The sequence below is a fragment of the Lampris incognitus genome, chromosome 1 (assembly GCF_029633865.1).
Source record: "Lampris incognitus isolate fLamInc1 chromosome 1, fLamInc1.hap2, whole genome shotgun sequence".
NCBI classification, from domain to species: Eukaryota; Metazoa; Chordata; class Actinopteri; order Lampriformes; family Lampridae; genus Lampris; species Lampris incognitus.
The window spans coordinates 91,266,639-91,278,911 of NC_079211.1; the positions used below are offsets into that span (position 1 = coordinate 91,266,639).

Genomic DNA, 12,273 nt, shown 5'->3' on the forward strand with positions numbered 1-12,273 from the left:
GATTGCTCAGGGCCCCATGCTGCAGTCTCACCCTCATTTGGCTCAGCGGTTAATTTATCTGGACAGGAATGTATGAGATGACCCTCCATTCCACAGCCAAAACATTTCATTGTCTCTGATGATACATACACATCATAGTCAAAACCATCAACTCTGAACTTCAATATTAAATTTAACTCTGTGTTGTTCCTCAGAACCATGAAGACCTGATGTCTTCTGAAGGAAACAACATGTTTTAAATGTGGAGATTTGCAGCTCACTCTGTGTGTCCTCATTTGAGTGTGTTGCCCTCACACTAGCTGGGTAAACACAGCTTCAGGTGGCCTTTGTTTACCGCCCCCCTAAAGCCTCCACTACCTTCATTTCTGAACTATCTGAGCTACTCACCTCTGTCTGCTCTATGTCTCCATCTACACTCCTGTTAGGTGATTTCAACATTCATGTGCTGTCTGACTGGCATTCTATCGCACTGCAATGTCGACGTCATCACAGCAAACTACTCATTCACTCTGGCAATCTGAAGCCCCTTCTTTGTGTTGACAGTGTCACTCCTCCCACTGTGCCTGCCTCAGCATCTATGAACATTCATGCTACTGAACACTCGCTCCTTAAATAATAAAGCACAACTCATCCATGACATCATCATGGACAGGAAAATTGACTTTCTATGCCTAACAGATATGGCAAAATCAGCAGGACTTCGTGACACTAAATCAAGCCACACCCCAGGCTATGTGTACGTACAGAAACATCGCTCCATGGGTCGTGGTGTTGGGCTGGCTATTATACAGCGAGCTGACATTCTGGTTAAAGAACTTCCAGTACTTAGTGTCTCCTCATTTGTGTGTGTTGCCCTCACACTAGCTGGGTAAACACAGCCTCAGGTGGCCCTTGTTTACCGCCCCCTTAAAGCCTCCACTACCTTCATTTCTGAACTATCTGAGCTACTCACCTCTGTCTGCTCTATGTCTCCATCTACACTCCTGTTAGGTGATTTCAACATTCACGTGGAATCCAGTAGCTGCACGTTTGTCACTGAATTCCTGTCATTACTGGACTGCTTTAACTTCACAAAGCATGTTCAAGGTCCCACCCATGCCAAAGGTCAAACTCTGGTTCTGGTGTGCGCTACTGGTACAACTCCCCTCCATTTGAAGTGCCTGGACCTTGTCATTTCCAACCATCATGCCATCCACTTTGCTGTTCCTGTTCCCTTGCCCAGGCAGCACACAAAACGTACCATCACGTTCAGCAACATCAAGACAGTGAGTGCACCAGCCCTGACAGACATGATAGTGTGCAATCTAACCTCAGATTCCCTCTGACACAACAATCGATGGCCTGGTAGCCCACTACAATGCAGCCTTATCCCTCAGCCTTAACTCTCTTGCCCCCCTCAAAACTTGGTCTGTCTCCTTCTCCCATCCTGCCCCCTGGTTCACCACTGAACCCCAAATCATGAAGGCCACTGGTCATCGACTGGAGAGGCTCTATAAAAGGTCTGACCTCACTGTCCACCTCGAGGTCTTTGAAGACCACGTAAAGACCTATAAAGAAGCTCTCTCCCAGGCCAAAATGCATTACTACTCCAATATCATTGACAACGAGCAAAATCACCCCAGAATGCTGTTCTCTACCATCAACAGACTACTTCGCCCCTTTGATGCCCCCTGCCCTTCAGGTGCCTCTGACCTCTGCTCCAAGTTCCTGAACTTCTTCCAGGCCAAAGTGGATTCTATCCACCAGCAGCTTCTGGTACCTACCCCCTCTCCCCTGCATGCAACTCAGCTGGAGGATGTTACTCCCCCCGCTGCGTGCCTACCTAAATGCTGCCTCTCCTCTTTCTCACCTGTGGATGCTCCTCAAGTTGCTTAAGTTGGTCACCATGGCCAAGGCTTACACCTCTTTCCTGGACCCCATGCCTACCGTCCTCGTCAAGGCATGTTTACCTACCTTATGCCCCATAATTGTGGACATTATCAACTCCTCTTTGGAATCTGGCACAGTACCTCCCAGCTTCAAAATGGCTGCAGTCACCCTCATCCTCAAAAAGCCAGGATTGGACTCAGATGACCTCACTAACTACCAACCAACCTTCCATTTCTCAGTAACATTTTGGAAAGAGCAGTTGCTACCCAACTCCATCAGCACATGTCCAACCATGAGCTCTATGAACCCTTCCAATCTGGCTTCAGAGCACACCACAGCACAAAGACTGCCCTTATCAAAACACCAGTGACCTCACCATTGCAGCTGATTCCGGCCCCATCAGTATTCTCATCCTCCTGGACCTCTCTGCAACCTTTGTCACTGTTTTCCACACCATTCTCCTCAACTGCTTATCTGAATACATAGGCCTCATTGATGTAGCTCTCTCCTGGTTCCAATCATATGTCACCAACAGGAAACGGATTGTCATCATCAGAGATTCCAGTTCCACCCTAACCCTAGTCAACCAAGGCATGCCACAAGGCTCCGTGCTTGGACCCCTCCTCTTTATCATCTACATGCTCCCCCTTGGTCAGATCATTCGCCACCACAGTTTAAGTTCCCATTGCTACACTGATGACACGGAGCTTTATCTCAGCACGAGATCATCCTCTCAGCTCCCCCCACAATCCTTTGTCAACTGCCTCCACCAAATAAAGATATGGATGTCATCAAAGCTACTTAAGCTAAGAGCAATAAGACTGAGCTCATGGTTTTAGCTCCCAAGGTGCTGCTCTGGAAGGTTGGAGATCTTCTCCTCGATGTGGATGGCTGCTCCATCTGCCCAACCCCAGAAGTCTGCAACCTGGGTGTCATTCTGGACTCCACACTGTCATCCAACTCACACATAAAATCCATCAACAAATCTGCTTTCTTTCACCTCAAAAATATCTCCAGACTCCGGCCATTACTCTCAGACTCCATGGCAGAGACACTCATCCATGCCTTCATCACCTCCTGTCTGGATTTTTGCAATAGAGTCATGTCTGGGGTATCTAGTAAAGCCCTAGACAGGTTTCAGTATGTGAAGAATTCAGCTGACAGGGTGCTCACCTGCACCAAGCCCTGGTAACACATCACTCCCACCTTTGTCCACCTTCACTGGCTTCCGGTCAAATCCCACATTCCCTATAAAATCTTCCTCCTCACCTATAAATCCCTCCATGCCCATACCCCCCAGTACCTCAGATCTCCTCAAACCCTGTATTCCATCCCGGAATCTGCAGTCCACAGACAGGGGCTTGCTTTCCATTTCCCACACCAGTCTGCGGACTTTTGGGGATAGAGCCTTTAGTGTGGTTGCCCCCAACCCTTTGGAAATGTATTGCAGCAGAGATCCACAATGCTGATTCTTTGGACAATTTTAAAAGATTCCTGAAAGCCTACATTTTTACTAAGGCCTGTGGTCTGTAGTCTTTTAATCTTTGTTTTAATCTTCTTCTTTTTTAGGGGTCCAAGCAGCGAAGCTGGTGGAACCCTATTGTATTTGTTAGGATTATTATTATTTTTCTCCGCTAAAAGTGTGTGAGGCCCAGCAACCGTAAGTCCTAGACCAACCAACTTTGGTACGTGGATTCCTATGGCCCCCCCACTACTCAGGCACCACAAATCACCTATGTCAGCCAGATGGTGGCGCTATAACAAAGGGTCATGCGTAATTCCCACACCATAAGTCAGATCAACACAAAACTGCGCAGACCTATGCATCTGAATGTGCTCTACAACTTTGTTATTGGGACTACATATGTCAGCCACATAGTTTGCCCACCATTTTGACTTGTATTAGTTTGGGCGCGGTTTCTCAGCTAAAAGTGTCTGAGGCTCAGCAACCATAAGTCCTAGACCAACCAAATTTGGTAGGTGCATTCATACGGCCCCCCACTACTCTGGCACTACAAATCACCCATGTCAGCCAGATGGTGGCGCTATAACAAAGGGTCATGCTTAAAAGGCCATAACTCCCACACCATAAGTCAGATCAACACAAAACTTAATCGACCCATGCATCTCAATGTGCTCAACAACTTTACTATTGGGACCACCTATGTCAGTCATATAGTTAGCCCGCTATTTTGACTTATTTGGTGTGGAAGCGCTGCAGCTCTACATACCACACGCCAGGACACCTGGGTTTAACGACATACTTTTTCTTTTTACGGCAGTCGGCTGGGACGCAAGAAATCAGACACCGTCTGGTCCAGTTTTGCAAACTCTGGCACATGTTTCTTAAGCAATGGAAGTGTTACGACATTTTAACAAATTACGGTAATCGTCTAGGACACAGGCGACCCAAGTAATCCGACATTGTCATATCTAGTTGGAAACTCGGGTAGGCTGCTGTTTCTGAAGCAAGATTCTTCAATCTTTATTACATTACCAACAGCGGTTTAGTTTCATGTTGAAACGGTAGTCTATTACAGGCCAGGTGTATAAAAGGCCCCTACATATCATAGCATTCATTATTTACGTTGGGTGAAGGTATATGATCATGAGGACAAAACCATTCAAATTGCTCCATAGGGGGCGCAACAGTGCCAATGCTTGGACCCCTCCCAACGCCGCTTGCGGCTTTAATTTTTTTTTTTTTTCTTCTCTGGTGTAAAGCGTCCTTGGGTTTCTTGAAAGGCACTATATAAAATTAAGTTGTTGTTGTTGTAGATTGTCATGTTGTAGTGTTGTTATTCTGTTAAGTACACTGAGAGAGCCATGAAACCGGAGTCAAATGCCATGTAGTGTAAATCTACATGGCCAATAAACATGACTCTGCTTTTGTTTCTAACAGAAGACGAAACCTGAAAGGTGATGAAACTGTTTCCAAAAAAGGGCTCCTCAAAGAGCCACATCCCTGTTGTCATCACAGCTCCCCAATGGAATGTTTAAACCTGCCACGCCTGTAAGATAGACTGGTGAAATGGTGTCAGACCAGTTAAATCCATGGACTGGGGCCAAAGCAGGAACAAGAAGTGTTTATCGTGGCCTAGGCATCCAGCCTTCATGAGCAGCAAACAGGCAGCATCTGTCCATGGCAAGCTAAAGCGTAAAGAAGTCTCTGAGCTGTCTGCAGCCTGAAGGCTATGATCTGCGATTCAATGTCTACCAGGCCCTGTCCCCCCTCCTGTACTGGCAGGTACAGTATCACTGATCTCAGCCAGTACCTTCCTGACCAGAAGAAAATCCACAACTGCCCTCTGAATTCCTTTGGTCAGGCCCCTTGGTGGAGGTAAGACTATCAGTTTGTGCCAAAGGGTTGAGGCAACCAAGTTATTGAGACCAAGACCCCCCCCCCATAGGAAAGCTGAGGTAGCAGTCATTTCCGTTTAGACGATCTGGCACACACTCTATCCATAGCACCCTCCCAGTTCTTCCTCTGAAACACCTCTGTTCCCAGAAAAACACCCAAAATGTTCATGCCCTGCCTTCCCCATCTCAGGTTTCCTAGTAACTTCGGCCTGTCCTTGTCTGCCCACTGCCCAACCTGCAGAGATTCACTTTTTTCCCAGTTCACTTTAGCTGAAGAATCCGTTTCATGTATGTCTATACTACTACCCAGGAACCCCACATCTCTCTGGTTTCTGACAAACACAATAATGTCATCAGCATAAGTTGACACCACCAGCGAGGGGCGTTGAGGCAACCCTAGAAGCATAAGTCCTGATAGCCTGGATTTTAATCTATTCAGAAGAAGCTCAATAGCTAAAGATTATAGCTGTCCAGAATTAAGACATCCCTGTTTAATGCCTCTTCAACCGGTACTGGACAGCTCAGCCCACCACCCACTTTCACCAAACATGAAGCACCAAACATAAAGCCTCCTTATACATAAATACCCAGTAGTGACACAAAACCATCTCCAAAACCAAAAGATCTCAAAGTGGGGAAAAAAAGAAACCATGGTCAAATGCTTTCTCCTGATCTAATGATATAATTTCATCAAAATTGTAGTTTACAAATATCAAATAAATGTCTCATGAGGAAAATATTGTCCATAATGGATCTGTCCCACACACAGTATGACTGGTCTCTGTGGATTATTAATTCCGGACAGTTTTTTAGCCTATTGGCAAGCACTTGTACATACCTGTGGAGGCATGGAGATGTTTAGGAGAGATGGCAGTGGAGCTTTTAACTAGATTGTTTAACACAATCTTGGAAAGTGAGAGGATGGCTGAGGAGTGGAGAAGAAGCATACTGGTACCGATTTTCAAGAACAAGGGCGATGTACAGAACTGTAGCAGCTACAGAGGTATAAAGTTGATCAGCCACAGCATGAAGATATGGGAAAGAGTAATAGAAGCTAGGTTAAGAGGAGGAGAGGTGATGATCAGCAGCAGCAGTATGGTTTCATGCCATGAAAGAACACCACAGATGTGATGTTTGCTTTGAGAATGTTGATGGAGAAGTATAGAGAAGGTCAGAAGGAGTTACATTGTGTCTTTGTAGATTTAGAGAAAGTATATGACAGGGTGCCGAGAGAGGAGGTGTGGTATCGTATGAAGAAGTCTGGAGTTGCAGAGATGTAGGAGTGGTGCAGGATATGTATGAGGGAAGTGTGACAATGGTGAGGTGTGTGGTTGGAATGACAGATGGGTTCAAGGTGGAGGTCGGACTACATCAAGGATCGGCTCCGAGCCCTTTTTTGTTTGCAATGGTGATGGACAGGTTGACGGACGAGATCAGGCAGGAGTCTCCATGGACGATGATGTTCGCGGATGACATTGTGATCTGTAGCGAGAGTAGGGTGCAGGTCGAGGAGAGCCTGGAGAGGTGGAGGTATGCACTGGAGAGAAGAAGAATGAAAGTCAGTAGGAGCCAGATGGATACCAATGCTTGAATGAGAGGGAGGACAGTGGAATGGTGAGGATGCAAGGAGTGGAGGTGATGAAGACATATGAGTTTAAATATTTGGGGTCAACTGTCCAAAGTAACGGGGAGTGCAGGAGAGAGGTGAAGAAGAGAGTGTATGCAGGTTGGAGTGGGTGGAAAAGAGTGTCAGGAGTGATTTGCGACAGAAGGGTCCAGCAAGAGTTAAAGGGAAGGTTTACAAGATGGTTGTGAGACCAGCTATGTTATATGGTTTGGAGACAGTGGCACTGATGAAAAGACAGGAGGTGGAGCTGGAAGTGGCAGAGATGAAGATGATAAGATTTTCACTGGGAGTGACGAAGAAGGCCAGGATTAGGAATGATTATATTAGATGGCCCGCTCAAGTTGGATGGTTTGGACACAAAGCAAGAGAGGCAAGATTGAGATGGTTTGGACATGTGTGGAGGAGAGATGCTGGGTATATTGGGAGAAGGATAATGAATATGGAGCTACCAAGCAAGAGGAAAATAGGAAGGCCAAAGAGGAGGTTTACGAATGTAGTGACAGAGGACACGCAGGTATCTGGTGTGACAGATGAATATGCAGAAGACAGGACGAAATGGAAATGGATGATCTGCTGTGGTAACCCTTAACGGGAGCAGCCAAAAACAGTAGTAGTAGTAGTAGGCAAGCACTTGTACAGTACATGTACAGATCTTCACTGTGTGACTGTGAGTCTGTAACAGAGCTACAGTCAGAGTCATACTCTTTTTCCTCCACCTTATCCTCACCACCAACTCTCCATAACACACGATGCTCACTGACTTTGGTCAGGCTGGTGATGCTTTCTCCTGCTGCCAGTGCTTCCCCTGCTCCTCTCCTTTCTTCTGCTGTGACCATCGGGACAGCTGAGCTGTGATCCATTAGATTCTTGCTGCCTGAATAAGCCCGTTGGTCCCCTGCCCGATTATCTGCCTGCCCACTGTATCCCTCTCCTTTCTCGTGCTCAGTCGCCAGGGCACCACCTCCCCGTGGAGCAGCAGCATCCACTGGCTACTCATCCGGTGGAGCACCGGTGTTAGTGCACTCCTCGGCCGGCCCGTAACCCAGCTTGGGGCACCCCTCAGCCAGCCTGTGAGGAGCCCCACATCCCCACACTTAAAGCATTTTTTCCTGCCTGTACTGGCATACACCATGTAATGTCCCTCCCCACGTTTCACTCTGAAGGAAACCTCCAGCGTCTGTGACGGACAATTCAGATGCATAAAAACCTGTCTCCGGAGGGACTGGAAATGTTTCACTTTATCGTTCGTACAGTCCAACCCCAGAGTCCTAAAACTGCTCGCCAGCTTTCCCGAAGTGCTGTAGCTCCTGCTCCAACACCTCACTGGAAATGAACGGGGGCACACCGGAGACAGTGGCCCGAGTGGAAGGCACGACGAGCAGGGAAACCTGCAGATAGACGCCATTCAGAGAGACGCCGTTCGCTATTAACTCAGCCACAAAACCCTCCTCTTTCATGGAAACAACCACACGTTTGTTCATAGTACAGGTCGGCGTGTCCCATATGGTCTCCCACAGCCAGGAGATCCGCCTGTATCGGAACAGATGGATCCAGCTGAATCCGCACTCCATGTTGGATAGAGACCCAGATAGCAAAATCGCTGTGGCCCGGACCCGTCCCACACCCAACACTTCATCCAGCCCACATACTGTATGGAATGATGGCACTTGGGTGGACTGCTACTGTTTGCCAGATCTGGGCAAGAACCAAGCCACAGCAATGCCACATGTGCTGCATATTTGCCAAAGGTGGCTGGCCCATATTTGTTTTATGATATCTGGGCCATATTCACCATTTACCACATGGGCCACTTCAGGGTCACATCCAGATCACGTGTTGCCCAGAGCACCGCATCTTTGCCAGAAAAGGCCCACATGTGATTTGATATATTTGGGCCATATTTGCTAAGTGGGTCACTTCAGGCTCGCATCCATTTTGTCAGGGCCAGAAGAAGACCACCAGTGCTGCATTATTGCCTGAAGAGGCCCACATCCAGATGCTGTCCGGGGAGGGATGCCATCCATCTCACACTGAAAAAAACCCCAACAACTCGACAAACAAACACACAGACTACTGCAAATGGAGTCCACAACCAATAAGCAAAGCCAACCTGAAACCATCAGCCCTGAAGACAAACAAGACCTACCGTCACATGGAGACTACATCAAACTTTCTCACAGCAGGTCGCTCTCACCAAACACACTCACTCACACACTGACTCCGAGCATGCACCGAGACACCGAGACACCAAGACACCGAGACACAGAGACAGAGACACAGAGACAGAAGGGGGGGGGCTCAGAAATGCCCCAGATGAAGCCTCCAGAGTAATCTGGAGGAGGATACAACTTGATGTGTGTGTGTGTGTGTGTCTCACCACAATCGCTGCAGCAGGGGATCCGAGGACGGGGCCTCCCCTCAGCGACAACACACTCCCTGGAGATGTCCTGAACAACTGTTGCTATACACACACGCACACACACACACACACACACACACACACACACACACACACACACACACATACACACACACACACACACACACACACACACACACACACACACACACACACACACACACACACACACACACACACACACACACACACCGATAGAGGGGGGGTCAGGTGGGCAGTGCAGCATATTCCAGTCAGCAGTTCATGTGTGAGTGAAGACTTTGTGTAGCATCACTGTTTCTGTTTTTCCTGTTGACTTGGCTTGGTCTCCTCAGCCAGTCTTCACTTCCCCTCGACCTGTCTGTCTGTCTGTCTGTCTGTCTGTCTGTCTGTCTGTCTGTCTGTCTGTCTGTCTGTCTGTCTGTCTGTCTGTCTGTCTTTGGTTCTCTGTTTGTGGAGGACAGGGTGAGCTGTAATAACTGACACCATGTTAACACCCACCATGGCCTGCAGGCTAAACCTCTCTGACGCAAGCCAATAGAAACACAACATCTACTTTTCTATTACACTGAGAAACACTTCTGTCTGTCTGTCTGTCTGTCTGTCTGTCTGTCTGTCTGTCTGTCTGTCCGTCTGTCTTTCTGTCTGTCTTTATGTCTGTCTGTCTGTCTGTCTGTCTTTCTTTGTCTGTCTGTCTGTCTGTCTGTCTGTCTGTCTGTCTGTCTGTCTGTCTTTATGTCTGTCTGTCTGTCTGTCTGTCTGTCTGTCTGTCTGTCTGTCTGTCTAACTATCTGTCTGTCTGTCTGTCTGTCTGTCTGTCTGTCTGTCTGTCTGTCTGTCTGTCTGTCTGTCTGTCTTTCCGGCTGTATGTCTATCTGTCTTTCTGTCTGTCTGTCTGTCTGTCTGTCTGTCTTTCTGTCTGTCTTTTTGTTTGTCTTTCTTCGTTTTCCTGTCTGTCTGTGATTCTGTCTGTCTGTCTGTCTATCTGTCTTTCTGTCTGTCTTTCTTTCGGTCTGTCTATCTGTCTTTCGGTCTTTCTGTCTATATCTTTTTGTCTTTCTTTGTGTCTGTCTGTCTTTCTGTCTGTCTGTCTTTTTGTTTGTCTTTCTTCATTTTCCTGTCCGTCTGTCTGTCTGTCTTTCTGTATGTTTGTCTATTTGTCTTTCTTTGTGTCTGTGTCTCTTTTTGTTTGTCTTTCTTCATTTTCCTGTCTGTCTGTCTGTCTGTCTGTCTGTCTGTCTGTCTGTCTGTCTGTCTGTCTGTCTGTCTGTCTGTCTGTCTGTCTATCTGTCTTTCTGTCTGTCTGTCTGTCTGTTTGTCTTTCTTTGTGTCTGTCTGTCTTTTTGTTTGTCTTTCTTCACTTTCCTGTCTGTCTGTCTGTCTGTCTGTCTGTCTGTCTGTCTGTCTGTCTGTCTGTCTGTCTGTCTGTCTGTCTGTCTTTCGGTCTTTATGTCTGTCTGTCTTTTTGTTTTTCTTTGTGTCTGTCTGTCTTTCTGTCTGTCTGTCTTTTTGTTTGTCTTTCTTCATTTTCCTGTCTGTCTGTCTGTCTGTCTGTCTGTCTGTCTGTCTGTCTGTCTGTCTGTCTATCTGTCTTTCTGTCTGTCTGTCTGTCTATCTGTCTGTCTATCTGTCTTTCTGTCTCGCTGTCTGTCTTTCTTTCTGTCTGTCTATCTGTCTTTCGGTCTTTCTGTCTGTCTGTCTTTTTGTCTTTCTTTGTGTCTTTCTGTCTGTCTGTCTGTTTGTCTTTCTTTGTGCCTATCTGTCTTTTTGTTTGTCTTTCATCATTTTCCTGTCTGTCTGTCTGTCTGTATGTCTGTCTGTCTGTCTGTCTGTCTGTCTTTCTGTCTGTCTGTCTGTTTGTTTTTCTTTGTGTCTGTCTGTCTGTCTTTTTGTTTGTCTATCTTCATTTTCCTGTCTGTCTGTCTGTCTGTCTGTCTGTCTGTCTGTCTGTCTGTCTGTGTTTGTCTTTCTTTGTGTCTGTCTGACTTTTTGTTTGTCTTTCTTCATTTTCCTGTCTGTCTGTCTGTCTGTCTGTCTGTCTGTCTGTCTGTCTGTCTGTCTGTCTTTCGGTCTTTCTGTCTGTCTGTCTTTTTGTCTTTCTTTGTGTCTGTCTGTCTTTCTGTCTGTCTGTCTTTTTGTTTGTCTTTCTTCATTTTCCTGTCTGTATGTCTTTCTATCTGTCTTTCTGTCTGTCTGTGTGTCTTTCTTTGTGTCTGTCTGTCTTTCTGTCTGTCTGTCTTTTTGTTTGTCTTTCTTCATTTTCCTGTCTGTCTGTCTGTCTGTCTGTCTGTCTGTCTGTCTGTCTGTCTGTCTGTCTTTCTTTCTTTCTGTCTGTCGGTCTTTATGTCTGTCTTTCCGCCTGTCTGTCTGTCTTTCCGTCTTTTGGTCTTTCTGTTTGTCTTTCTGTCTCTCTGTCTGTCTGTCTTCCGTCTGTCTGTCTGTCTTTCAGTCTTTCGGTCTTTCGGTCTTTCTGTTTGTCTTTCTGTCTGTCTGTCTGTATGTCTGTCTATCTGTCTTTCTGTCTCGCTGTCTGTCTTTCTTTCTGTCTGTCTATCTGTCTTTCGGTCTTTCTGTCTGTCTGTCTGTCTGTCTGTCTTTCGGTCTTTCTGTCTGTCTGTCTTTGTCTTTCTTTGTGTCTTTCTGTCTGTCTGTCTTTTTGTTTGTCTTTCTTCATTTTCCCACTCTTTCTGTCTTTCTGTCTGTCTATCTGTCTTTCTGTCTGTCTGTCTGTTTGTCTTTCTTTGTGTCTGTCTGTCTTTTTGTTTGTCTTTCTTCATTTTCCTGTCTGTCTGTCTGTCTGTCTGTCTGTCTGTCTGTCTGTCTGTTTGTCTTTCTTTGTGTCTGTCTGTCTTTTTGTTTGTCTTTCTTCATTTTCCTGTCTGTCTGTCTGTCTGTCTGTCTGTCTGTCTGTCTGTTTGTCTTTCTTTGTGTCTGTCTGTCTTTTTGTTTGTCTTTCTTCATTTTCCTGTCTGTCTGTCTGTCTGTCTGTCTGTCTGTCTGTCTTTATGTCTGTCTGTCT

General features: G+C 46.5%; 1 protein-coding gene across 1 annotated transcript in view; it reads right to left on the reverse strand.

Moving 5' to 3' along the window:
- The window catches only part of LOC130119482 (dematin-like), a 490,665-nt gene that overhangs the window by 472,293 nt on the left and 6,099 nt on the right, over positions 1-12,273 (reverse strand). The window contains exon 3 of the mRNA XM_056288001.1: positions 9,234-9,317. Coding sequence (XP_056143976.1) covers positions 9,234-9,317 — 84 coding nt within the window. The remainder of the gene's footprint in view (positions 1-9,233; positions 9,318-12,273) is intronic.